General features: G+C 38.1%; 1 protein-coding gene across 5 annotated transcripts in view; it reads left to right on the plus strand.

The window, feature by feature from the left end:
• SLC13A1 (solute carrier family 13 member 1) overlaps nucleotides 1-27,968 on the plus strand; it is a 143,220-nt gene that overhangs the window by 64,629 nt on the left and 50,623 nt on the right. For all 5 annotated transcript variants that reach the window (XM_086691208.1, XM_086691216.1, XM_025929730.2 and 2 more), the window contains exons 7-12: nucleotides 1,600-1,751; nucleotides 15,253-15,372; nucleotides 20,186-20,284; nucleotides 20,702-20,803; nucleotides 24,125-24,231; nucleotides 27,206-27,315. In XM_086691208.1, coding sequence (XP_086547334.1) covers nucleotides 1,600-1,751; nucleotides 15,253-15,372; nucleotides 20,186-20,284; nucleotides 20,702-20,803; nucleotides 24,125-24,231; nucleotides 27,206-27,315 — 690 coding nt within the window. The remainder of the gene's footprint in view (nucleotides 1-1,599; nucleotides 1,752-15,252; nucleotides 15,373-20,185; nucleotides 20,285-20,701; nucleotides 20,804-24,124; nucleotides 24,232-27,205; nucleotides 27,316-27,968) is intronic.

Raw genomic sequence — 27,968 nt, forward strand, 5'->3', positions numbered from 1 at the left:
TTTTTCAAATTTTCAATGGCAGCTTTTATCGTGGAAAATACACATCATTTCCATGTAGGAAATGTAGGAAATATTAGACAAAAGGAGACACTTACAAATTATTTTAGGTGAAGAGTAGATACCCAGAGGGCTAACTTTTAAGTTAATTAGAAGGTAAGAGGCAAATTACAATCAATGCACCAGACCCTACAATGCTAAGTCATTCCCACATCCATGATGGTTCTCAGTGAATAGAAAATATTTCCTTTCTGTGATTTCTCCCAAAGATCTTTCAGTGCGTATATCACAGATAGCATACCTATCTGTATGGAATAGGGAGATTGCTCTATTTGTATATTTTAAAAATACATCTATATTTTTTTAAGGCTGAAATGTGTGGGACAGGTCTCAAATAGGCAAGACTTGATAGATAAATACCCATAAGGAGGCTATTACAGTAGCCCAAATCAGATTTGATTTATACCAAAGTGATAGTAGTGGAGATGAACACGAAAGAGTCCAGACATATTTAAGTAGATAAAATTGACATGATTTGGGAGGGTGAGGAAGAGAATGTTTTCAAGGAGGACAAGCAATATAGTGTAGTGGCTGAGGTTATGAATTGTAAAACAAGACTACACGGCTTTAAAATCCAAGTGTGCCATTTTCAGACTATGTGACCTTGGGCAAGCCATCTCATGTCTTCATGTGTAAAATGGGATAACAGCGCTAACCTCATTGTGTTGTAAGAATAAAGTGGATTAAGTTGTTTATTTAATTTTAACTTAGAACGGTGTTTATTGTACACTAAGCACACTATAAGTATTTGTAATTATAATGATGATGATACTACCAGATTAATTAGGTGATCCTGAAAAAGAACTACATTTGAGGAAGGAAATGGTGAGTTTGGTTTTGAACATTTTGGGATTGAGGTTTTATTTAAGACATTCAAATTATGTTAAACAGTTAATTGGGTATGTAGGTCTAAAAGGAGAAGTCTGGGCTGAAGAACAGAATTGATGGTCTGGTGTATCTATATTCATTAAACCAGTGAAAATATATGAGATTTCCTAAGGATAAACATTGCAGTGAAAAGAGACAGGTGCCCATGACATAGTTTTCAAGAAATTCCAGTTTTAAGGAAATATGAGGGAAAATGAACTGACAAGGGAGACAGAGAAACAAGCAGAGATGTAGGAGAAAACCCAGAAGAGTGAGATACCATAGAAGCCCTAAGAAGAGTTTTCAAGCGGGAAGAAGCGATTAACTCTTTCAGGTCCTGTTGAGAGGTCTACAAAACTGAGACTGAAAAGTATCTGTTGAGTTTAGTAATGTGGAGGCTATTGATAATCACAGCAAGCACACATGGGGTGGACTGAAGAGATGGAAGCGAGATTGGCGTGAGTAAGAATGCAGTCAGTGGATGTAGACAGCTCTTTTGAGTAGTTCGGCTGTGAAAATGAAAGTGAGGTAGGGCAGTGGTTTGATCAAGAAGAAGGTTAAGAAGGCCGCCTTTTTTTCTTTTGTAAAGATGACTTGAAAATGATTAAATGTTGGTGGCGCAGAAGACAAATAGTAGAGGACCACGTGATGTGTAAACTATTTTCTGTTGAACAGAATTCAGGCACAGGAGCCAAGTATCGAACAAAGAAGGACCACATGATGTTTAAACTTATGTGCTTGTGTATTGCTTACTCTTCCACCATCGGTGGACTGACAACGATCACTGGTACTTCCACCAACCTGATCTTCGCTGAGCATTTCAATATGTAAGTAAAAGTTTTGAACTGTCGATTTGATAAAGAGACAGCACGCAACTTATGAAGGTGAGTCTTAACTGATTCAGAGAATTCGGGAACAGTGATTGCTATCCTGAGTTAACTCTCCTTCGTTTTTGTTTTTGTTTTTGTTTTTTTTTAATGTTTATTTATTTGTTTGACAAAGAGAGAGCACGCACACAGCAGGGGAGAACCAGAGAGAGAAAGGAAAAAAGAGAATCCCAAGTGGACTCTGTGCTGTTAGCACTGAGCCCGATGTGGAGCTTGGCCCCACGAACTGTGAGATCATTCCCTGAGCCAAAATCAAGAGTCAGACACTTAACTGACTGAGCCACCCAGGTGCCCCTACTCTCCTTTGTTTTTTATCAGGACATCAGGACATCTGCCCTTCTACTAAGAGTTAAATATGTAGGGCATAGTGAATCAGTAGGTGCCCACAGATTCCCCAAGCAAGCTCAGAAGAGATAACTCCTGGCTAACCATTCTAGCCAAATGGGGAAAACATTTATCATTACAAATAATACTGCAAATGATAGTTAACAAAAGCGAATAGGGATTATTTGCAGAGGAAAATTTTTGTAGGGCTTGGGAACTAGCATTTGAACTTGAAAGATGAGTGGTGAGCAAAGGTGCTAATTACAGAAGTCTTACCTAGAATTCAAAAATAGTTGAAGAATTGGGCAATTGCAAGAAATGGCAGTAATAAAGTATTCTAAGGACAGATACATGACTCTAAATATTAGTCTGCAACTGTGATGTTAATCCATTGCAGAACATGGGGAATATGTGAGTAGAGTCAGATAACTTGGATGCAAAATTCCACAATTTTCAGGGGTGCTGAGGTGGCTCAGTCAGTTACGTGTCAGACTCTTGATTTCGGCTCAGGTCATGATCTCATGTGAGATCAAGCTCCACGTTGGGCTCTGCGCTGACAGCATGGGATGTGCTTGGTATTCTCTCTCTCTGCCTCTACCCATGCTGGTGCATGCTCTCTTGTCTCTCTTTCTCAAAATAAATCAATAAATAAACTTTTTTTTTAATTCCACAATCTGGGGCACTTGGGTGGCTCAATCGGTTAAGCATCCAACTTCAGCTCAGGTCGTGATCTAGCGGCTTGTGAGTTTGAGCCCTGCATCGGGCTCTGTGCTGACAGCTCAGAGTATGGAGCCTGCTTCAGATTCTCTGTCTCCCTCTCTCTCTGCTCCTCCTCCACTCACACTCTCTCTCTCTCTCAAAAATAAATAAGCGATAAAAAAAATTTTAATTCCACAATTTTCAGTCACTTACTTTATGAATTTGAAGAATAAAAAGTGCATTACTCTCCCCAAGACTTAATTTTACCTATCGAAAATAGTCACAGTTCAGATGATTATTGTGAGAATTAAATGAATTAAACTATGTAAAAATACTTGACAATATTTGTAAGAGCTATTGTAAGAACTACTGAAAAATAGTTTGAAAGTCCATGCTTTTATGTGAGGCCTCAAACTGATTCTACACCCAAGGTATATTTTCAAGTACTAATAGGACAGATAATTGTCAGAGTTCCAGCAAGTTGGGCAGCATTAAGGATGCTCTGGAAAAGGATTTAGCTCTTTTCACAGAAAAATTCAGGTTCAGAATTCAGGAAAATTACATACTTCAAAGCAGATTCACAGATTTTATAAACTTTCTGAAATTATTTGCAAAATGTTGTACATGCATAGCTTTTCCAAGACATCCAAGATTCAAGAAAATGTCACACTCCATTCTAAAAAGAACAAGAACTTGTGTGCAAAAAACAGTGGCAGGGTGGTTTAGGACAGGCTACCACAGACCTCCATGTGTATTTACTGTTTCTCTGATTACACATGCATCATGTATACTCCCAAAGGCCAACTTAGAAACAAACTTCTAAAAGGCATTTGGTTTATAAGTGGGAGACTTCTGAAATTCGCCATCTCAGAAAGGACTTACCCAGTGTATCCCCTAATTTAAGACAGGAAATGTACTTGATCTCTTTCTGAAAATTAGACTACTGTCCTTTCTCATTAATTCCCCAAGAAGGTTCCACATTACAGTCTTCTCTGTAAATCTCTTTTTCTAAAAATTTAGACCAGAATTTTATATTTTAGTCTTGGTGTTAGAGAACTGCTAGCCTCCACCATTCCCATGAAATTGATGGTGTTAAAGTAAAGTAAAGTAATCTATGCTGAATTTTCCATTGGTCTGTAGTCTTGCACAATGTATCAACCAAATTTTCTTTTACTTAACTGTTCCCTTGTCATTTGCAATGACAGATTGAGAGCATTGTAGCACTTTGAGCAAAATGTTTCAGTAACTATTTTCCCTAATTATCTAATCTTCTAATTCTCCTAGTCATGGGAATTTGGCCAAAGATTCTTTAAATTTAGAAAATGCTTAACATGTACTTTGAAATTTGGCGACGTTTTGTCTTCAAAAGTTTACTTTAACATTAGGAATTATACACAAAAAGAAAGAAACTCAGAGTACCCCTTCTTGATAGAAAATAGTAGAATAGAGGGGAAAAACAACCTTATGTGAAAAAATATAATTGATATTATTAAACAAACTAGATATTTAACTTTTTCTTAAATATTGGCCCTAAAAGACAACAGCATCTCAAAGCAACAATGGAATGAAATGCATTCACTTTCTTTAGGAAAAGTTCCAGAAACTTAAAACTACAGGGAAAAAAAAAAGGATTTATATTCTTTGCCCAGATGTTTGGAAACAGACAGAAATTGCCCTTTATTTTCAAATCCACTACAATAATGCCACCTTTATCCTCTTGACACCGCTTGCCATCTTTTTTAAAGCAATACCAACAGTGATTTTGTGCAATTTAATTTTGGATCGCCCAGCTCCAAAGGTGCATGAATCCTAAGAATCCATGATTTCCTACCATTTACTTCTAGAGAAAGGTGCCATCTTACAAACAATGGGAAGAGGAGAATGGATAACACATTTCAAAGCCTTTATCCATCTCTCCATCTATCACTTATAGATACAAAATATATTTATATGTATTTTATATATTCATATAAATATATTTATAAGTATATTTATATATACATATATAAGTGTCTTTTATTCTCTTCTTTGCACAAAGAATGGAAGAACAATGAATTCTGAGAAAGCTAAATTTCATTCAGTGCAAATAAAACAAACCTTTATTCCTTCACTCTTCAGTCAACAAACATTAGTTGAGGACTGACAATGTGCAAGGCACTGTTTTGAATTCTTCTGGAGAATGCAAAAAATAAAACTTGTCAGGAAACTTCGAAATTCCATCTGGTTTTCTAGACAAAACATGCATATGTGAAAACCTTTAAAAATTTTAAAACATAATAACATTTGGTTTTGACATGTAGGAGAGAAGTTAGGTGACATGTATTGAATTCGTGTCAGAAATTTTACATACATTTTAGTGCACACATACTCTATATATCCTTGCTGTGAAGGTGGCATATACTGGGGAGTAAAGCATAGGCTCTAGACTTAAAATGTCTGTATTGAAATCCCAGTTCTTCCATTTACAAACGAGGTGATCTTGGACAGATTACTCCTCTCTTTAAGCTTGTTACCTTCCCAGAGAAATGGGGATGATAATAAGGTCTCTCTCTTAGAGAGTTGTTTAGAGTTTTACAATAAATAAATAAATAACACTTTAAAAAGTGCTTAGCACAGAGCATATGCTCTGTAAATGTTTGTTATTATTACTAGAGTCAAGAAAGTGGATGTTTGTATAGCAGACTGAGGTCCAAACCAGGATCATTCAAACCCCCTTCTGTCTCCCTAAACAATTACCTCCCTAGAAACATAATTGAACGTTCACTCTAACAGAGGAGTGTAGCTGTGTGCACGGCCAGGATCACTAGAGAAAACTTGTATATACAGCATGGCCCAATCTTAAAAGAGGTAAATAGCATGTTTATGAAGAAAATGAATGCAAATAATTCATAAAACCAAAACACAAAAAGTTTGTAATCATGTTTTTAGGGAGGCAGTGAAATAATCTGTGTATTTTTTGGCACTGTTTAGAACAGCAATGTGCAGATTGATTGGCATTCTAAGAGTCTGAGGATAGAAGACCAATTAGGAGTCTATTACCAAAGTGCTAACAGATGATAAGTGCAAAACTAAGCTAGTTGTGAAGTGATAGGATTTAGACTCAGGACACTGTATGTACAGACAGGAAGAGTGAGTAATTAGGTGTGAGGATTTAAGGGCAAGGAGGGATTAGGGCAACTCTGGGAATTTTTGCCAATATGGATAGATAGGTAGTGATGCTATGAATTTCTCGGTTCATTGGAGAAATTAATAAATTTGATTTTGGATGTATTAACATGGCCTGCTAAGACCCTATCCACAAGATTTTCAGTAGTCATTTGCAAACGCATCGTTGAAGTTAGTTTAAAATCTGAGGGCTGGCGCATCTGGGTGGTTCAGTCGGTTGAGTGTCCGATTTTGGCTCAGGTCAGGATCTCCTGGTTCGTGGGTTCGAGCCTCACTTTGGGCCTGCTTCAGATTCTCTGTCTCCCTGTCTCTCTTCCTCTCCCCTGCTTGCACTCTGTCTCTCTCTCTTACTCAAAAATAAATAAACATTAAAAAAAATTTTAATTTGAGGGATATATATACATACACACACACACACATATACACACACACACACATACATACACACACACACACAGAAATTAAAATCTTGGATGTCGAAATGGTTACAAAGGGAGAAAAAAGTTAAAAGAATCAAGACATGGATAGACTCTTGGGTAGTGTTGAAAAAAAAGATGAGAAAAGTTTATCAGAGTAGGTGGAGAACCAGGAGCATGTGGTGTTTTGAAAGCCAAATAAGACCATTTTCAAAGTGGAGGATGACTCAGGAACTAGCAGTGTGGTAGAAGGGTCAAGGAGGAGGATGGCTAAGAAAAGGCTTGGTTCTTATCAGTGTCCCCCACATGGGAGAAGACACATGGGAGGGAGAACCAAATTTAGACTGCAGAGAGTTAAGATGTGAGTAAATAGTGGGGAGGGGAAAGCAGCTAACTTAAATGGTTCTTTCAAGTTTGACAAAGCAAAGAAAAAAAGAACAAGCATGGTGTGACCAGAGGCAGAGAGTTCTCTTGGAACAAGGGGGATGTCAGTTTTGTTTTACACTCAGGAGAAGGAAACTGTAAAAGAGATGTGTGACATTTTGAAAAAGAGAGAGGAGGAGATTGATTGGCCAAGAGTCAGGTAGAAGCAGAATGGAATTAGAAACAAGAGTCGAAATGTTAGTCTTGGAAAAGAAGTACACATCCTCTTGAGTAATAATGAGGGCTAAGAAGAGAAAAAGTGAAGACAGAGGGATTTCAGAGCATGTGTACAGTTCCCTCCTTTCACAGATGAGGAAACTGAGGCTCAGAGACTTTAAGCAATTGATGATCACTAGTCAGTGGAGGAACAGCCAGATGAAGACAGATGGCCCAAGGCCCAGTGCTCTATCTACTCTGCAGTCTCACTGCCTCACAGACCCTATTATGTGAGGGTGCCAAGATGGCAAAGTTCTAAAAACACAAGTTTGCTGCCAGTAGCAAGAAAAACTACATCAGTCTTCACATTCATGGGTGGCGTTTTCTTTTTTTTTAACGTAAGCATGCAAACATAGCAAGTGGCATTTGAAATAGTTGCAAAGCTAAGTGTGTGGCTAGTTAGACTGAACCATTCCCTTGTTGTCATGAGCTGATGTATAGCTTGGGAGGTGATTTTCAGAATAATACTAACCAGATGAAGCTAATTCCCTAACTCAACTATAAAGTGTGCCATTTTTTGGCATTCTTAATCTGAATCTAGCACCAGTGGTACCTAAATTCTGGCTCCTCTGTGATTAATTCACCATTATCCTTAACTAATCCTTGGAATAGAGCATTCTGGAAATATTCTTTGGTCTTCCTACTTCCTGTTACTACCTTACAGGTTTGTGAGATTTTTATTAGCTCCTCTGTTAGGTAAATCCTGGTTGATCAGCATTCTGTGCCTGACCCTCATTCCATTCTGCTCCACTGACAATACTTCCAGTCATCACCCAATCTCCTCCTTCCCTGACAATTATTGTTAATAACTACCACTTTGTAATTAACCCATTTCCTCCTACTCCGGTTCTTGAAAGGCCTGCCAACTGTGTCAATTTCTTTCTCTACTTGTGTGGATGCTCTTTCATCTGAAACTCCGTTCAGTTACTCCTATACCACCATTCCCATCTCCTCTGATCATAAACTGTATTCACATCTCTGTAAACGTGTCTCATCTACATTTATGCATAACCATCACCCCTGATGATTTTCAGACTTATAGAGTCTGAATGAATCATCGTCTTATTCTTTTAGCACACAAGGGGCGCCAGGTAGATGATCGATAATCATCAGCTGAGATGAACTCTACCAAGACATAAATGAAGTGCTTATTGTTCTTGGGAATCATCTCAGTAACTAAATAATTTTTTGATATTAAAATTGTGCTACTGAGGGAAATATTATTAGAGGCAATTACTGCTGTCATAGCAAACTAGTTTTGATGCATCAATATTATTTAACAAATAGAACAGCTGTTAGTTAAACCCAAAACGCAAATCTACCAGATTAAAATGGAAGTAAAATTTCATCACTTGTTGATTATCAAAGAATATTTTCAGCTTGTGGGCGTCAGCTGTGTAATATGTGGATGTACAAAGAGCATGGAAGGAACTTTTATTGTGAACAATTAGCACACTCGTTGTTACTAATCACATATTAAATTATAACTACTGTGGGTTCACAAACTAAGAAATTGTAAAATAAATGTGTTTATAGGTGCCCTAAATTCAAATGTGTTTATTGGTACCCACCTTCCTAACCTTTCTTGTTGGCTAATGATAGAGGGAGAAGGTAAACCAGTTACCTAACAATAGCTACCTTCAAAAGTTACCATGATTTCTTCCTGGAGAATTGAGCAATTATATTTCTCAGAAATAAGTTCTCTGGCAAGTACCATAGAAGAAATTTGGGTATTGCAGAGTTTGCACTCAGACCTTGGCTCAGATTTCAGTCTTGCCATATATTAGCTTAACTTCTGTGAACATCATCTCAGTTTCTTCCTCTGTATAATGGGGGTGATACTAGAACTTATTACTGTGAGGATTAAGTGGGATAATGCATGCTTGGCTCTTAGCAAGGGGGCCTGGCACATAGGAAATTGCCAATAATGCTAGCAGTTGATGCTGTTTATTTTATTTTTGCTATTCCTATTAGAAATATAAGCTTGGTTCATGAATAACAAGTAGTTAATATTTGAAAAGAAATGTCTGCAAATATACCAATACAGAACTGAAAAGTGGCTTTGACTCAAATAATCAAAGCAGTCATTAATCAAAAGGACTATAATCAGCATGGACACGGCGTATAGTGCTCTAAAGGCCAGAATTTGTTTCAAGGCTGTAAATTTCCACAAGTACATCCATTCTTTTGAGACAATTTCTGTGTATTTCATTAGAATTAATGCTATTCATCATTCTGTAGTTGGGCATGAGAACTGCAACAACAACACTATCTTCCTGAGTTTCAACAATGATGGGCACACAGGCTTCAGGTCAAAGCACATCTCTGCTATGGTGAAATCATTTCTATGGTGTTCTAAAATGTCCTTAGACTTAAAGTTTGTGCCCTGGCTTATGGATATCTTGCAGTATATGTGGAGCTTTCTATTTTCACCTGGGGACTGGAGTTGAGGACACTATGCCTTAATGAAAAGACATTGTATTTTAAACCCCCCTTCTGGGTTGAAAATTCTGCTTGAGTGTACAATCTGTGACCTTGAACAATCCATTTAACCTTATGAGACGTAGTGTCTTCCTGTGTAAAATGGATATATAATGCTTTCCTCACAGGATTTGTGTTAGAATGAAATGTGCTTAGCTCATCTGCTCATTCCTAAACCTCTGCCTGACCTCTAGATGCCCCAGGGTGTGTTCCCTCTTCCTTTTACCTCCATTTACTCCTGAAATTATCACACCCATTTCTGTGGTTTACAATATCACCTGTATGTTGGCAACGACCTCTTTTCTATCTCTAACTGCCCGCTGCTCTCATTTTCAGACTCATCTATCTAACTGCCCATCCAACATGACCACTTGGAAAACTAAGGGACGTCTTCGATTAACATGCCCACAGCAGCATTTTTGACCCTCCATTCCCTTACCCATCTGCCAACCTGTTCTCTCCTCAGACTTCATTTCAATAAATGGCACCTTTTCCTCATTCCTCCACATTTTGTCCCAAATATGTTTAAAATCAATTGTCTTCTCATCTTCACTGCTACCAGTCTGACTTCAGCTAAAATCTATTCTATTTCCCATTCTACCCTACTCCTCTGCCAAACTTCTTTTGTCTTCTAATAAATTTCCCTGTGTATTTGGTTTATATTGCTACTTTACACATTACCATTAACTTAACCGGCCTAAAACTGCATGAATTTGTGACCTCATAATTTCTGTGGGTCAGGAGTCTAGGCATAGGTTAGCTGAGAACCTTGCTTAGGATCTCACCAGGCTAAAAATCAAGGTGACAGCTGGACCTCTAATCTCCACAGAAGGGTAGAGCCCTATTCCAAGATCATTCAGGTTACTGGCCTGAACTGAGTTCCCTGTGGTTGAATTACTGACGTGCCCATTTTATTGCTAACTTTTGGCGTGGGGTCACTCTCAACTTCTAGAAGCTACCTCTAGGTCCTTGACACATGGCCCCTTCCTCTGGCAATAGGAAAGCTTACTTCTTTAGGCCAGCAGGAAAGGTTCTCTTTTAAGGGTTCACCTGATTAAGTCAGATCCACCCAAGATAATCTCCCTTTTGATTAACTCAAAAATTAATGGGGACCTTGATTACCACTGCAAAATCCCTTCACTTTTTCCATAAAAGAACCTAATCACAGGAATGAAATCCCACCTTATATGCAAGTTCTTTCCACACAGAAGAGAGAAGATTATACAAAACATGTATACCAGGCACAGAAATCTTGTGGGTCATTTTGGAGTTCTGCCTCCTACAACTTGGCTTCCACTCTTGTTGCCTTCAATCTTGAGGATCCATCTAACCAACATGCTTTACGTAAATAACAAATTTACATAGACTTTAAGTTAGATCATGTCACTTATTTATTATGTTCCAATTACTCCTGATTACGTTTGTGCTAAAATTCAAATTCCTTCTGATGGCCTACAAGGTGTTACATGATCTGATTGCTGTTGGCTACTTCTTGGGCCTAATTTCATGCCACTAACTTTAGCTCACTACCCACAGCCACACTAGCCTTCTGATCCTCAAACATTCTGCACTCATTCCTACCTCAGGGCCTTTGTACTTGCTATTTCCTCTGTCTGGGGGTGGGGGGCAGGTAACTATTTCCCAGCTATTTACAGGACTGGCTCCTTCTTGCCATTTAGATCTCATTTCAAATATCACACTCTTTAACCACACTATGTAAAACTTTTTCCTCTCCCTAGTAATTTTCTATTACATTATTTTGTTTGATTGTTTTCATGATTACCTATTTACTGTCTGTGCTCCTCATTTCAATGTAAGCTTTATGGGGGCACTTGGGTGGCTCAGTCTGTTAAGCCTCCAACTCGATTTCATCTCAGGTCAGGATCTCACAGTTGGTGAGATCTAGCCCCGAGTCAGACGGTGCTGACAGTGCAAAGCCTGCTTGGGATTTCCCCTCTCTCCCTCTCTCACTGCTCCTCCCCCACTTTCTCTCTCTCTCTCTCTCTCTCTCTCTCTTTCTCAAAATGAATACATAAACTTAAAAAATGTTTAAAAAATGTAAACTTTATGAAAGGCTATCTTACATCCATCTAATTCACCACTATATCCCCAATATTTAGAAGAGTGCCTGGTACATGGTAGATACTCAAAGTGTTGGGTAAAAGTAAAGGTAAAAGTAATTCATTCTATTAGAATGAATTGTACTTAACATAGTTCATGATATTTATTTTAGGCAGATACTTGCAGTCACTTCACTTTACAGGGCATGAGGAAGTGGGAAAAGAAAAAGTGAAAAACTAATCCTTCACAGTATGCCATTCATTCCATTATCACTTAAAGTATTCACTGGAAATATAAGTATAAAGGTTATGATCATGGAGGCCACTGTCCTGTGTGGTGTTCACTTCCTTAATACTAAAGAAAAAAATCAAAAAGAAAACAGAATTTTGCTTTTTCAGGCTTTCATTTACTAAATGAATTACCTCCCTCCAGGCAAAAATTCTAAAAAGGCCCTCTTCAATTAAACAAATTTTATTTATTTTTATTATTTTAAAAAAAAATTTTTTTAACGTTTATTTATTTTTGAGACAGAGAGAGACAGAGCATAAACGGGGGAGGGTCAGAGAGAGGGAGACACAGAATCCGAAACAGGCTCCAGGCTCCGAGCTGTCAGCACAGAGCCCGACGCGGGGCTGGAACTCACAGACTGTGAGATCATGACCTGAGCCGAAGTCAGCCGCCTAACCGACTGAGCCACCCAGGTGCCCCTAAACAAATTTTTTTTTTTTTTAATTTTATACATTTATTTACTTTTTTTTTAATATATGAAATTTATTGTCAAATTGGTTTCCATACAACACCCAGTGCTCATCCCAACAGGTGCCCTCCTCAATACCCATCACCCACCCTCCTCTCCCTCTCACCCCCCATCAACCCTCAGTTTGTTCTCAGTTTTTAAAAGTCTCTTATGCTTTGGCTCTCTCCCACTCTAACCTCTTTTTTTTTTCCTTCCCCTCCCCCGTGGGTTCCTGTTAAGTTTCTCAGGATCCACCTAAGATTGAAAACATATGGTGTCTGTCTTTCTCTGTATGGCTTATTTCACTTAGCATAACACTCTCCAGTTCCATCCACGTTGCTACAAAGGGCCATATTTCATTCTTTCTCATTGCCACGTAGTACTCCATTGTGTATATAAACCACAGTTTCTTTATCCATTCATCAGTGGATGGACATTTAGGCTCTTTCCATAATTTGGCTATTGTTGAGAGTGCTGCTATGAACATTGGGGTACAAGTGCCCCTATGCATCAGTACTCCTGTTTCCCTTGGGTAAATTCCTAGCAGTGCTACTGCTGGGTCATAGGGTAGGTCTATTTTTAATTTTTTGAGGAACCTCCACACAGTTTTCCAGAGCAGCTGCACCAGTTTGCATTCCCACCAACAGTGCAAGAGGGTTCCCATTTCTCCACATCCTCTCCAGCATCTATAGTCTCCTGATTTGTTCATTTTGGCCACTCTGACTGGCGTGAGGTGATATCTGAGTGTGGTTTTGATTGGTAGTTCCCTGATGAGGAGTGATGTTGAGCATCTTTTAATGTGCCTGTTGGCCATCTGGATGTCTTCTTTAGAGAAGTGTCTATTCATGTTTTCTGCCCATTTCTTCCCTGGATTATTTGTTTTTCGGGTGTGGAGTTTGATGAGCTCTTTATAGATTTTGGATACTAGCTCTTTGTCCGATATGTCATTTGCAAATATCTTTTCCCTGGTTGCCTTTTAGTTTTGTTGATTGTTTCCTTTGCTGTGCAGAAGCTTTTTATCTTCATGAGGTCCCAATAGTTCATTTTTGCTTTTGATAGAGACAAAGCACAAGTGGAGGAGGGACAGAGAGAGAGGGAGACACAGAATCCAAAGCAGGCTCCAGGCTCTGAGCTGTCAGCACAGAGCCCGACGCGGGCTCAAACTCACAAACCATGAGATCATGACCTGAGCCGAAGTCGGATGCTTAACCGACTGAGCCACCCAGGCATCCCCAGTTAAATTTTAGAGGACTGAGTAAGGAGAACAATATAGCCTGATTTCAAAGTATGAGCTACAGGCGGTGAGAGATGAAATGGGGTTTGGGGTGCTGGTTTGAACCTAATTCTAGCAGTATTTCTAAATGCCTGTAGGCTGAACAGAATAGCATAAGCCATCAACCTGTAATCCAAGTCTAATAAACTGATGAGAAATAAGAATAAGCCTTTTCCTCCTTATTGAATTTTCCAACTGAAGACAGCAAACATTTTTAGCAATTCTTAGTAGAAGCTCATGGACATGATACAGCATTTTTCCATTCATCAATTCTCTGTATTCTGTAGCATTTCTTACTTACCCTTGGTCATTTCTAATTGCATAAATGTGTAAGCTAAGCTTTGGATCTCTTCATGGTAGATAATGATCATCCCAACTTGCTCCTGATAAATCTAGGATCTAGAGCAATTTTTTTATAACCTCAAAGTAATGGTAGAAAACACTGGAAATCTAGAGTTTTAAAAACCCATTCTTTTTTTTTTTTTAAGTCTTTGCATTACTTAGCAACCATCTTAAAATAGAGGAGACACTTTATAAAATAGAAAAATGTGGCTTATGTTGATGGCTATAGTGTGAAACATTTCATTTATTTACATGACCTTTTTTAAATGGAAAAATACAAAGCGTGATTTAAATAGAACAAGGATATAAAAGTCTATCATTTCTATAAAGTTCTCTATATTTTATCATTTCAAAAATAATAAAAATAGGTTAACAGTGTCTTTATTGCTTCTGTGTGTTTTCTGTACTTTCCAAAGTTCCAAAGTCACTGTGTCAAGAAAAAAAGCAAAGAAACTATTTCTCAAATTTCCTGTTTTTCCCTCCTCTGTCATAAAATAGATAACTATGTGAGAATTAACTTGGAATTTTTACTACATTTTTGAAGAATAAATGTGAGGTTACCAAAGAAACTGTGCTTGTCTCTGACTCCTCCCCTCCCCCAACTTTTTTTATTATTGTTTTGTGTTTATGTGGATTGAAAAGCTGAAAATAACTAGGAGAAATAAAGGAAGAGCTCATGTTTTCCACAGAACTTTTAGTCATTTTTATCTGGTCCAGATTTATTCTGTTTGGCTGAGCCCTAAAGCACTGTCTAATTCTAAGAAGGGCCTGGCAAGATGGTTGTAGTTTCTTCAGGGCAGACAGAAGAGAGGGGAAACGGCTATAGAAGACAATATGGATGGATCAGAGTCCCTTCCTAAGTGCCTGGGATGCCAGCTACCAATTTAGGTTCCATGAAGTTAATTTTCATCTGTTCCCAAGTCTGTTTGTCTTTCCTCGCTCACATACCGATGATTCAAGTGCTAAGAACCAGGCACATACACCCATGCATACCCATTTCTTGTGCATTTAGTGAGTGTACACTGTGCCAGCTTTCCCAAGCACTTCCTTACACATTGAACAAAGGGAACAAAAATCATAACATACCCACCCTTGCTTGTGAGGGAAGCAGCAATAATCACAGAGTTACAGATTCAGGACAAGAGGTAAGAGGTAAAACAAACTGCCGTACTTAATGATGAGAAGGTTCCACACCTTCCCTCTTGACTGGGAGCATGGCAAAGACTTGAGGTGTTGCTTCCCAGAGGACCATCAGAAAGGATTCCCTTTACACTCCCGTGAACACTTTTCTGTCTTTTCACACAGGCGTTACCCTGAATGTCGTTGCATTAACTTTGGATCCTGGTTTATGCTTTCCTTCCCGGCAGCTATTATTATTCTATTCTTGTCCTGGATCTGGCTTCAGTGGCTTTTCCTAGGATTCAAGTAAGTAAAAATTCCATGTTGATCGGATAACTAAAGGTGTCTCGGTTCCCAGTTCTCAGCTGCTCACCCAGTGCCCTTTCACCCGTTTCGTGCACACGGAGTCTCTGCATTTCTCTTCCTTACAAAACTGATGCACATGAGCACATATTTTAAGGATAAGCTAAAACATTATCTAAACAGTGTTGGCTGTGGAGGAGAGTTTGTAAAAAGCAAATCTATCTTGGTCTTCTTTGAATCCTAAGCTAATAATTTATTAATCAGCTGGAAGGGCATAAGGAACTTGTGGTAAGGACCCAGTCCAGCTTGTTAAAGTGGAATTTCAAGAAGTTTTGTCCCTCCTTTTTGTTTAATGTGGGGATTTCCTCTGGTTACCTAGTCACCTTAAACTATAGCATGCAATATTCCTGCTTCATCTTGGCACCAAAATTAGTACATCCTTGAAAAAATCACATAAAGACGTGAGAGTGTGCCCTGTGGAAAGAATGTTAGATTAGGAATCAGGAGACCAGGGATAAAGACTGTGGCTTCTCACAGTCCAGATGAGTGATCTTTCTCAGTCTCCATGTTTTCAACTGTAAAATGATGGAGCTTCATTGGATTATCAGTAAGATCACTTCCAACACTGCCATTCTAACACATATGGGTCCAAGGTGAACACCTAGAAGTCAAGGTGAGAAACACTGATCAAGAAAGAGCCACTAAAATGTCAAATACATGTATTCAAGGAAAATTTGCCAATAATGCCTTGGCTGGACTGAAGCTGGTAGTTCATAAGTACCAATGAGTTACAATACTTAAATGACAGCCAGCATTTAAAATTATGAAGGACTCCACAGCAAAATCTAAATAAATATATATATATATATTTATATATATATTTATATTTATATATATTTATATATAACAGTACTCCACAAAGAAAGGGGAAATGGCTATAAATCAAACCCTGAGAATTTTTTTCCTGAAAAAACAAAACAATTGAAATTCATCTTTATCGGCTATTTAAATAATCTCAAGGACCTATGAACAAAACAACGTGTTATCTACTAAGCGGGTGAGACTGAAGTCAGCTATCTGTGCTTCCTTTGAAAAGCAAAGCACTGTGTCCATGTGGTGGTCTGTGCCCATGCCCAAATTTTCCAAGCCTAGTCACCTAAGGACTCATATTCTTCCCTCTCCATTTCCTCTTCCTGATTTTTCTCCAGAACTGCCACAGTTTTGTTAGCAGTGGGAAGATGATACTGATGATTTAAAAAACAAAAAAAATAAAAAATAAAAAAACTGTTTGTCCAGATTGTGGGAGCAGCGTGTGGCAGTTCTCCTGCTGAAGCAAATGTGTGGAATGTCACTGACTTCAGCAGGTGGGCATCAGTGGGGAGAAGCCAGCTGCATACTAAATGCCCCTTCCTGGAAATCCAAGCCTCTGGGGGTCTATTCAGTTGCACAGGTAGCAATTCAAGATACAAAGGACAGGAATCCCAACTAAGGGAGAAAGCACCCCGTCACAGACCCATAGTTGTTTCCTTCTTTGTTGCTACATATAATGACTTTATAAAAAAATGTATGCAACCATTGTCATTATTATGGAATGGCCTACCCTGTATAAAGGAGAAATTAAGAAAATAAAGGGCAGATGTATTGAAAGGTGTTCTCAGTGAGGACAAAAATCCTGTGAAGTGCATACATTAGGCAAAAGTCCATAAATCATGATCGGTGACATATTTAAGCAGTCCCGTTGCTGTCCGCTATCGGTTAGACATTACACAACTTCACACTCCGGCCAATTTTTCAGTGTCCATTTCAGTCAGTCTGGGTCTTCACCTCCAAAGGTTTTAGATCAACAAACGGAAATTATCAGCCACTCCCCTGGCAGGCCACCCTACATTCTGGTTAGCGTGTTGGCTGTTAACACAGTTAACTCACCCATTATAAATGATCCCAGCATACTTGGGAAGAGAGGCTCATCTATCAGTGCTGCTGAACTTATTTAAGTGAAGAGGTTGATGCATTGTCATATGCTTCATCAGTTCCTTTGTGAAGGCATTAACCTTCTTTGTAGCAAAGCCAATATGGCGTTGGACTTATTATTTATAGTCCCCAACCAAAGAGACCAAATACATATACAGTCTACTGGCTGGAAAACATTTTTTAGGGAGACTTGCCTCTTTTTTTAATTCTACTTTTCTGTTCTACAGATGGATATCAAGGTGGTTCAGGATCAATTTCTTATAATAGTAGTATTTATATTGTGACAAGGGGTAAAATTTCAAGACCAGCACTAGTCAGTAATTTAGTTGAGATTATAAACATTAAATATTATCTCATTGATCTTAAGTATAACAACATCCATCTCATTATGTTCAGGGGTTGGAATGTGTGCAGGAGAATGATTATGAAAATGTAGAATGGATGATTTAAGAATTGAGGAAACTCGGGGTGCCTGGGTGGCTCAGTCAGTTAAGCGTCCGACTTTGGCTCAGGTCATGATCTCAGGGTCTGTGGGTTTGAGCCCTGCATCTAGCTCTGTGCTTACAGCTCAGAGCCTGGAGCCTGTTTCAGATTCTGTGTCTCCCTCTGTCTCTACCCCTCCCCCACTTGTTCTCTCTCTCTCTTTCTGTCTCTCTCTCTCAAAAACAAATAAGCATTAAACAAAATTTTTTAATTAAAAAAACGAATTGAGGAAACTCGGCTCCTTCAAAGGGAATAATAGTCCAAACAAGTCTGAGTGGCAGAGCTACAGAAATAAATAGATAAATAAATAAAATGTCTCTGTGTGATAGCTGTCTTCACACCGCCTCAGTCTTCCAGCTTCCTCCCCCATATACGTCCATGTTCAGCCCAGCAATTTTACAGAAGAATATGCTTCTGTGCTCGTTCTTCTCCTAAAATTGCTTTCACTGACGTCTGATTGACCTACAAAAAACCATAGATATTTGATATGTACAACGTGTTTGGAGATCAGTGTACACCCATGAACCATCATCAATGTGAAGGCCAAAAACTTTTCCATCACCTCCAAGTTTCCTTTTGTCCCTGCGCTTTTTCTTTTTTTCTCCTTTTTGTGGTAAAAGCACTTAACATAAGATCTGCCCTCTCAGTGAATTTTTAAGTATACAATACAGTATTGTGAATCATAGGCCTTATTTTGTGCAGTAAATATCTAGAGCTTATTTATTTTTCATAAGGGAAACTTTGTACCCTTTGACTAATACCTCCCCATTGCCCTCTCCTTCCATTCCCTGGCAAACACCATTTTACTCTCTGCTTTTATGTGTTTGACTGTTTTGGATTCTGCATTTCTGTAAGATCATACAGTATGTGTTTTTCTGCATCTGGCTTATTTCACTTAGCAGAATGTCCCCGAGTCCATCTGTCTTACTACAAATGGCAGGATTTCCTTCTTTGAGGCTGAATAATATTCCATTGTATGTATAAGCCACTGTTTCTTTTTTTTTTTTTTTCAACGTTTATTTATTTTTGGGACAGAGAGAGACAGAGCATGAACGGGGGAGGGGCAGAGAGAGAGGGAGACACAGAATCGGAAACAGGCTCCAGGCTCTGAGCCATCAGCCCAGAGCCTGATGCGGGGCTCGAACTCACGGATCGCGAGATCGTGACCTGGCTGAAGTCGGACGCTTAACCGACTGCGCCACCCAGGCGCCCCTGTTTCTTTTTTTTAATACCACTTTTACTTTACCTACTTGTTTGTCAGTGGACATCTGAGTTGTTTCCATGTCTTGACCATTGTGAATAATGGTTCAGTGAACATGTGAGTGCAGGTATCTGGTCAAGATCCAGATTTCAATTCCTTTGGATATACACTCAGAAATGCCTTCCCTACTGCACATAATGTAATCTAACTCACCTACTCAAAGACCTTCCAAAAGGTAGTCCAGAAGAATCTAGCCATTTGCTCATTTGTTCATTCCTCTGGAGGGATTTTTTGTTTTTAATCTAGGCGCTAGAGCAGTACTTCACAAAAAAAAAAGTTTTGAAGACCCTGGACTTCGAGAAAGAAAAATTAGTCACAGGGGAAGGTATCACTAAAGTCAACAGCTGAAAGAAATAGGCATCGGCAGTTACTATTGGCAATAGTTGAAAAACTATCTAGTAGATTCTGTTAAGACATAAGAGGTCAAGAATCTTATAGGAAAAAAAAAATGGAACCAAGTTGTTTTCGTTCTGAGAATAGATCTAGTTCAGACTCTGCTCATGATCATGGTACATGACTTCGCTGCCCTAGTGTATGACCCGAGTTTAGTATATTTTGTGAAAACTGATGGATCTGACAACGAGCTGTCTCAATTTGACCAAGGTACTGTTGAGTTGATGAGTCGAGTGTTTGTTTTACATGCCAGTTATATGTACAGTGTTGAGAGTCGCTGTACCAAAGGGAACATCTATGACACTGCCCCTGCCTTCAAACAATTGGTTATCTCACTAGTGAGATAAAACCTACACATGTGCAACAATTAACAGTCAAGATAGACAAGACATAGATTAAAATCTATAACAATCAGGTATATAATAAAGCGTTAAATTAGAGATGAGCGTCTCATGGCAAAATTCCAAGGGTACAGAGGTAGAAACAGGGAAGATGTGTGAAAATGAGAAACAAAAATTAAGTCTCGCAAATTGAGAAAACCAGGCAAAAGAGGAAAAAGGGGAGAGGACATTCAAAGAAGGTGATGGAGGTATAGACACCAAGCACAGATTTCTGTTATTGGCCGGGAGATCCGTATTTTATAAAGCTTTCACACAAATCTCTTCTATGAAGGGAGAATTCTTTGCTTAACAAGTTTATTCTTTTCAGTTTTAAGGAGATGTTCAAATGTGGCAAGACCAAAACAGTCAAGCAAAAAGCCTGTGCTGAGGTGATTAAACAAGAATACCAAAAACTTGGGCCAATAAGGTAAGATGCACCTGCACGCAGACGCACAAGCAAACACACTCATGCTCACACAGGTGCATACTGTTTATACTGCAAGTATTCGTGCAAAGGGAAACAGGCACATAATAGTCTATAATATGTTTAGGACACCTAATAAGGGCCTTGAATATGCTAGCCCTTGTAAATAGATCTCAACATGACAAAATACATACTTTTAGCTCACTGAAATTTACCAGGTAGAATCAAAGGAAGCCGAAGACTCCACAGAGGAGTCGAGTCCTTTTCTAACTGTGCTGGTTCTCTCAAATTGTTGACACGTAATCATCTGGTTTTTACAGCGTTTAGTGTTCTGCTAAGATTACTCTGGCAATAGCTCAGGGAGTTTCTACGAATGTCCTGACTGAGAAAATAAATGAAATGATGGGAATTTTTGCACAGGTATCAGGAAATTGTGACCTTGGTCCTCTTCATTGTGATGGCTCTGCTATGGTTTAGCCGAGATCCTGGGTTTGTTCCCGGTTGGTCTGCACTTTTTTCCAAGTAAGCATTACATATTATGTTTGTCAAACCTTACTGTTTTTTGTTTTGTTTTGTTTTGTTTTCTGGTTTTCTCCTAAGTGGTTCCTATAACTCTATAAGATTATATGAGACTTTTTCCCCCTTCCTTTCCACTGAAAAGATTTAATTCTAATCTTTTCAGGAAAAAAAATAAGAAATGAAATTTAAGGTAAGACTGCAGATAAGATAATCATATATTCTGTAACTAAAAGTCAGGCTCCTTTAGGCAAAGCTATTCCCAGCCTTACAAAATTAGAAATATAATCTGTAGGAAAGCCATGATCTGTGGTGGTTTGGAGTGCAGACTGTGGAGCCTCACTGCTTGAGGTGTATTCTGGATCTTCCACTTTGGGCAAGTCACTTATATCACAGTTCCTTCATCTGTGAAATAAGGTTAATAACAGCACTTAGAATAGCGCTGCCCTACTCTATACTGACAGTGCAGAGCCTGCTTGGGATTCTCTCTCTCCCTTTCTCTGCCCTCCCCTGCTCTCTCTCTCTCTCTCTCTCTTTCTCTCTCTCAAAATAAATAACATAAACTTAAAAAAAAAAAAGAGTAGTGCTGCCCTTACTCCCTACAGAAATGCAATATTTATTATTAAGTGAGATAAATGTCACTCCATCCTTGTTAATAACCTGAGATGGATCGCTTCTCAGCCTTTTGGCTAAGATCAAGTGTAATAACCTGAGATGGATTCATATTCTGTGATTTTTGCCAACTTATTTTTTTTTTACTCAGGTCAGTATCTTGTCTTTTTTTTTCTAATTATGTTCCTTTTTTATACTAGTTCACTATAAATCCATCCCTGCCCCTATTTATTAGATAAAGAATTCCTGAATAAGTAATAAGACTGATTTTAGAAACTAATGTTAGCAGCTGGGTCGAGTTAATTTCATCTTGCAGTGTCTTATAGACCAGCAGTCCTGCTGAGTCATATGAAATCATGGGGAGGATGATAGCGTAATTTCCTAAATTAAGGGCCATCCTATGTGTCAATATAAATACTTTGGTTTTGAGATGTATGTTCCCAATCTGTCTTTCACTGAAGTATTCTGCTTCCTAAATTGAGCAGATCTCCGATGATGACTTCCTGTCTCACATCCCACAGCAAGAATCCATGTCTCTGGGGACAGAAACCAAAATTGTTTTAGTTAAAGGTATTCTGCTGACATGGAATAAAGAGGTCCTTCTCTTCTTGAATAGAGACTTCTGGCAATATAGGCATTCGTAACATTTTTTAAAGGTGCGAGGTCTGTGTGCAAATTCCTAGTGAACATACAAGTGCAGCAGTGTGATGCGGTAGCATGTTTCAAAGGATCGGCTTCAGCTTGATAAACTTTTTGTTTAGGACTAAAACTTTTCACTTTGAGAAGTCTAAACAAAAGGCAGCATCCTGTTATTCATAGCAAGCTATCATTTAACATTTTGATTATTATTTTTTAGTTTTGTAATAGGTTGTAAACCAACATAAAAAGTGAGTTTCCTTTTCAAAATTCCACTCCTATTAACCTAAGTAGGGAGAGTCTTCTCTAAACACTAGTGTGTAAACACTAAATGAAATCAGATAGTAGCTAATAAAAACCAGGAAGAAATCCCAGTATGAATTCAACGTAATAAGTTTCTAATTTCTGTTCTTTATAGGCAGAAAGTGTAATTCAGAAGATATTTTGTTTGCAGCAGGAAAACGGAATATATTTATTATGGTCAGGTGTTCGTGTTATGTAGAATTCTGAGAGAAAACAATAGGAAAAGGAACAAAGGTTTGAGAGGAGAAGGAATTTGAAGATATAAGTCTAACTGACTTTGATTCATAAATCGCCAAAGCAAATAAAATTTGTGTAAGCTTAATATTTTGTAATACTGAGACAACCTTAGTTCATAATCATGTAAAAATAAAATGAAAATAAACAAGTACTGAAATAATAATAGTTTTAAAAGTCTTTGGGAGCACAATAACCTCAATATTTATGGCTTGATTTTATGTAAAGTATATTCTGTAGAATATATTTGTAATATAGAGATTTTAAGCATTTAGAATTTCCAAAGCTAGGATGATATATCAAGATTTATAGCTACCACCTAATGTTTTCATTCCATCTGTTTGAACCTGGACTGAATTCAATGTGTCTTTTCATATAAACCAAAATCAGATTACATGATGCCTGACCTAATTTGGTAAAATTACAATAAAAAATTATAACTCAAGTAAAAGAAATAAGGAGCAATAAAATAATAAATATTGGTGAAGTTTGTTGAATAAATTACACCAAATAGCTTTGTACTCAGCAAAGAAATAAATAAAATCTATATTTAAGGAAAACAGACTCCTTTCTAAAGTTGCCAGATTGAATAAAAATAATGTGTTTCCTTGATTATTTATACTGTTCAAGTGAATCACAGGAGTGGAGAGCTTCTATAGTATGTACACATTGCCGAGTCACAAGGCAGCAAAATAATCTCTAGGGTGTACGTATTTCTTCTCAGGTTACAAAGATTCACTAGTTAATACTGCTGAATCTTAAAACTGAATTTTAATTATGTATGTCTGTTTCATTCATGTCTGGTTTCCAGGTGCTTATTAACAGTTGAGGCTTCTGGGAACCTGTCTTACTTGCTGGAATGACCTAGTGATTCTAAGACCCCATCTGTTCCTGAATCACTCTTAATTTGTACAGTGATCATTTATGAGCATCTCATAAACCATTCTAATAATTAATATTCTTGATTGAGTTTCACAGGGTGCAAAGCATTAAATGGGTTGATTTCATTTGTATGATATGGCTAGGGCCTATAATCACAGTAGCAGATGTTATATCTTAGAAAAACAGATCAATTTCTTTTCATAATTTACAGAAGAATTTTAGAGGACTCTAGAAACACCCTTTCGTTGCCACAAGTCAATACTGTGATGTTATACAACAATTATACAGGGCTTTGCCTAGTCTAGCAATTGTTTTGGTTTCAGTTCTCTGCCAGTATATTAAATGAAAAAATTCAAAGAAAAAATCACTTACCAAATCCTTGAGCCTTGCCTAAAAAGTGTGGGCCATTATGTTAGCATGTGTATTCATGGTTTTGAAAGTAGGAGACATATATGGAAACAATGAGAACATGGTGTGAGATTTTCGGCTTCACTGAGTTACATCATTTAGTTGGAAATCCATAGATTTTAGACCTGATTATCCAGAATAAATAATCTATACCTCCACTACTACTTGTATGCTTATTAGCATAGTCGATTGTTGTTTAGTTCATTCAAGTTCTTCCTGCTATTTTTAATGTACACATCTGTCCTTTTTCAGGTATCCTGGTTTTGCTGCAGATTCAACTGTTGCCTTACTTATAGGACTTCTATTCTTTCTTATCCCAGCTAAGAGATTGACTAAAACTACACCTACAGGAGAAATTGGTTGAGTATTATTTATAATTCTGAATGAATTTGACAGAAGAGCAAAAATTACAAAATTCCATTGGTTTCAGTTAGCACTTAGAACAGAAGGAATGGACATGCTTCCACAGCGCCTGGCTTAGCACACCCTGTTTGCACACCGCAACCCTTATTCAGCCAGCACGTGTTCTCCCCCTGCAAGGAGAACCATCTTACTTGGCAGAAGTGAGAAGTAGATTTCCTTATGCAACATGGTTAGAACTCCACTATGAGTGATACTGTTTGGTTCACAATAGGCCCACTTCCCCTGCCATAATCAGAATTAATCTTACTATTGGCAAACATAGGAACAAGAACTCTAAAGTCATACTTCATGATGAGCCCTTGATAATAAATGCTGAGGATCTAAAAAGGTGAAGAGTTTCAAGGGAAAGAGTATTTACATCATCATAGTAATCCTGGAGAGAATGCAAATCAAGCCCACATATAGCCAGAACCCTAGTGTCACAAATGAAAGACATAGTATTCAGTGGGAGCATTCATTGTATTTGTAATACATGGACAAAGAAGTATCCTTGTTTATGTGAGCATACCCCCCTTCCCCTGACACACACATATTTTTTAAACACAGGATTCTGCTGCCCCCCCATTTATGCTTTATACTAATATAGCAGGTGTTTTTGGTAGTCAGATTCCTATGTTGTTATTGTAGGACAAATGGTTTAAAATTGTTTGGAAATAGTCTAGTAGAGGGTGGGGGGTTTTATTGTTGGTTTTTCTTTTATTTGTGCCGCCTTTTTTTTTTTGCATGGGTGGAACCTGGATTCATGGAGTTGAGTTGGCCCACCTGACTCCCTGTGTCCAAATTGATAAGCGACTAATGAGTCAGATTTCTAGGACATGATATATATAAATAGCATAATGTAGAAATAAATGCCTTTTGTTCTTTACTTGAGTCTAGAACATCTCAAAGTGTGTTATAAGGAGATATTGTAATACAGAGTAATAATTTCTGTGAGACCCTGAGGACACTGACCGTTGAAGTCAAATCCCTATGGCCTGTTAGTGGCCAGTGTTGAGGAACCAATGCTTGGCTTAACTTCCCTGGTTCCCACATTTGAATCCTCCTCTCAGAAAAAGCCTTGCTTCTGTTGGGGAGAAAGAATTTTATCTTCCCTTCAAGATCCTTCCAGCTGGACTAAGACTCAAGTTGATAGGAGCAGATTAATGGTAGAAAATCAAATTTAATGGTGTACATACAGGGAATCCACACAGACATGGAAGTTCCAAAGACAGTGAGGCAACATGACCCTTATATGAGCTAAGAAGAGGGATAGGGGTCTGAGGATACAGAGGAGAAAGACCAATAGCAGGAAGGTGAAAGGAGATGTTTGGAAAACAAAGGTTACCCAATTATGCAGATAAGTTTCTTAGGTAAAGAGAAATCTTTGTTAATCTCTCTCTTCCTGGTACAAGCAGATAGTTGAGTGGGGAGGCAAAGAACTTTTTCTGAATCTGCTGGGGTTTTTTTGTTTGTATTTTTAATGTTTTGGGGGGGTTTGTTTTGTTTTATTTTTAAGAGAGAGAGCACTAGCAGAGGGGCAGAGAGAGGGGGGGACAAAGTATCCAAAGCAGGCTCTGCAGTTATATCAGCGAGCTCCAAGTGGAGCTCAAACTCACGAACCATGAGATCATGACCTGAGCCAAAGTTGGACACTCAACCGCCTGAGCCATCCAGGTGCCCAAGTCTGCTGGGTTGTGATTGCTTTTAACTCAAAATAACATTCATGACAAAGTCGCCCATCTTGGGGCAGCCTGCCGTTGGCCCCTATACCAATGTCTACCAGTCTCTCTCTTCTCATTCTTCAACTCCTGTTCTCCCTGATAAACTCATTCACAGTAGGTTTAAAAATGGCAAGACATTATGTGTTAAATTTTACATGAGAGGTATATTTCAGAAATGTTTGTGTTTTAACAGAAAATATATCGCTTTTTTTTGAGCGACAGAGAGAGAGAGAGAGCGTGCACACAGGTGGGGAGGGGCAGAGGAAGAGAGAGAATCTTAAGGAGGCTCCATGCCTAGTACGGAGCATAGTGCAGGACTTGATCTCAAGATCATGAGATCCTAACCTGAGCTGAAATCAAGAGTCAGACGCTTAACTGACTGAGCCACCAAGGCAGGCCTTGATAGGTATATATATCCTAATTCAAGCAAGGAAGAGCAAAATCTCCATCAATAGTGAAGCTAAGTTTGGTTTAGGTTTAACAGAAGGAGATAGGAAGGAGTCTTAGTAGTAACCCTAAAATCTCACCATGTAGAAGGCCACTTGTTACACACAAATGTTAAATGCGAATAATATATTCATGGATGACCTTTTTTCTCAACAAATCAAATGAGCCATTATGACCTAAATATCAAAAGAAGTCTTTATGATAATTGCTTTATAAGAATTTTAAGAGTCTTATGAATGATACTTAAATTATTTAATCTGAACTTTGATTTTAAACTGAAATCATGATGAATCTATTATGACCCTCCTCATGATTTGAAAAAATAAAAAAGGTTCAAGAAAATAGTGAATAAAATTATAATGCTACAGTGATGATATTAGAACCAATGTCGTATTAGACACTTTGAATAGCAAAGAATAGTATAGTCAATGCATTGTGTTACTCATAGTAGGCAGAATGTTAGTGGAATGAATGAATGAATGAATGGCACTATAAATGATAATGTTATAATCTATCTAAATTTGTAATATGATCCAAAAGATTTTTCCAAGTCATGTTTATGTTTGTTTGTTTGTTTTGGAATGCAGTGTTCCACCTCAGCCAGGTAGAAATCACTCAAAGTTCAGATCAAGTTACTTACCTAAAAACAATAGAGGAATATTAAAAACTTCTTATGAGATGGCGGTTTCAGGTAATGAAAACAAATACATGTCATATTGTCATCTTTTAAGCAATGTATAACTGTGGGAATTGTGTTTTGCAGTTGCTTTTGATTATTCTCCGCTGATTACTTGGAAAGAATTCCAGTCATTCATGCCCTGGGATATAGCCATCCTTGTTGGTGGAGGGTTTGCCTTGGCAGATGGCTGTGAGGTAATACTCTGTGTCTAAGATATTTAACAATTAACTAGACTTTTCCAAAGAAGAACAAGAGACATTTAAGCTTTGACATATTCAACTTTACCCTATCATTTTAACAATACAGAATTCAATAGTCATGCAGTGAGTATACCACACAAACAAAGTGAGTTCAATAATTTTTACAGGCTGCGAGCATAAAACATCATTTTTTATGATGTCCCAACATGTCAAAAGGAATAAAGCAAAGAAGATTAGAATTCTTAAACCATGAAATGGTACTAGAAGACTAGCTAAGTAAGAAAGAAATGCAAAAATCATATGTTCAATGACTCCTAGCAAAACATTTTGTTTTATACCTTTACCTTATTTCATGATGAATTTGAGTACCTCACAGACTTCTCTTCAGTGTATCATAGTCCAGGTGGGCCTGGGTGGCTCAGTCAGTTAAACGTCACGTTGGCTCAGGTCACGATCTCACAGTTCATGGGATCAAGCCCGGCTTTGGGCTCTGCCCTGAAGGGCTCTGCGCTCGCTCTCTCTCTCTCTCTCTCTCTCTCTCTCTCTGCCTCTCCCCTGCATGTGCTGGCTGTCTCTCAAAAATAAACATTTTTAAAAAATTTACAATATATCATAGTCCTAAGGCTGTCAAAGAAGAATAAGAAGTA

Source organism: Puma concolor, chromosome A2 (genome assembly GCF_028749965.1).
Source record: "Puma concolor isolate L17-30 chromosome A2, mPumCon1.1.hap2, whole genome shotgun sequence".
Lineage (NCBI taxonomy): Eukaryota > Metazoa > Chordata > Mammalia > Carnivora > Felidae > Puma > Puma concolor.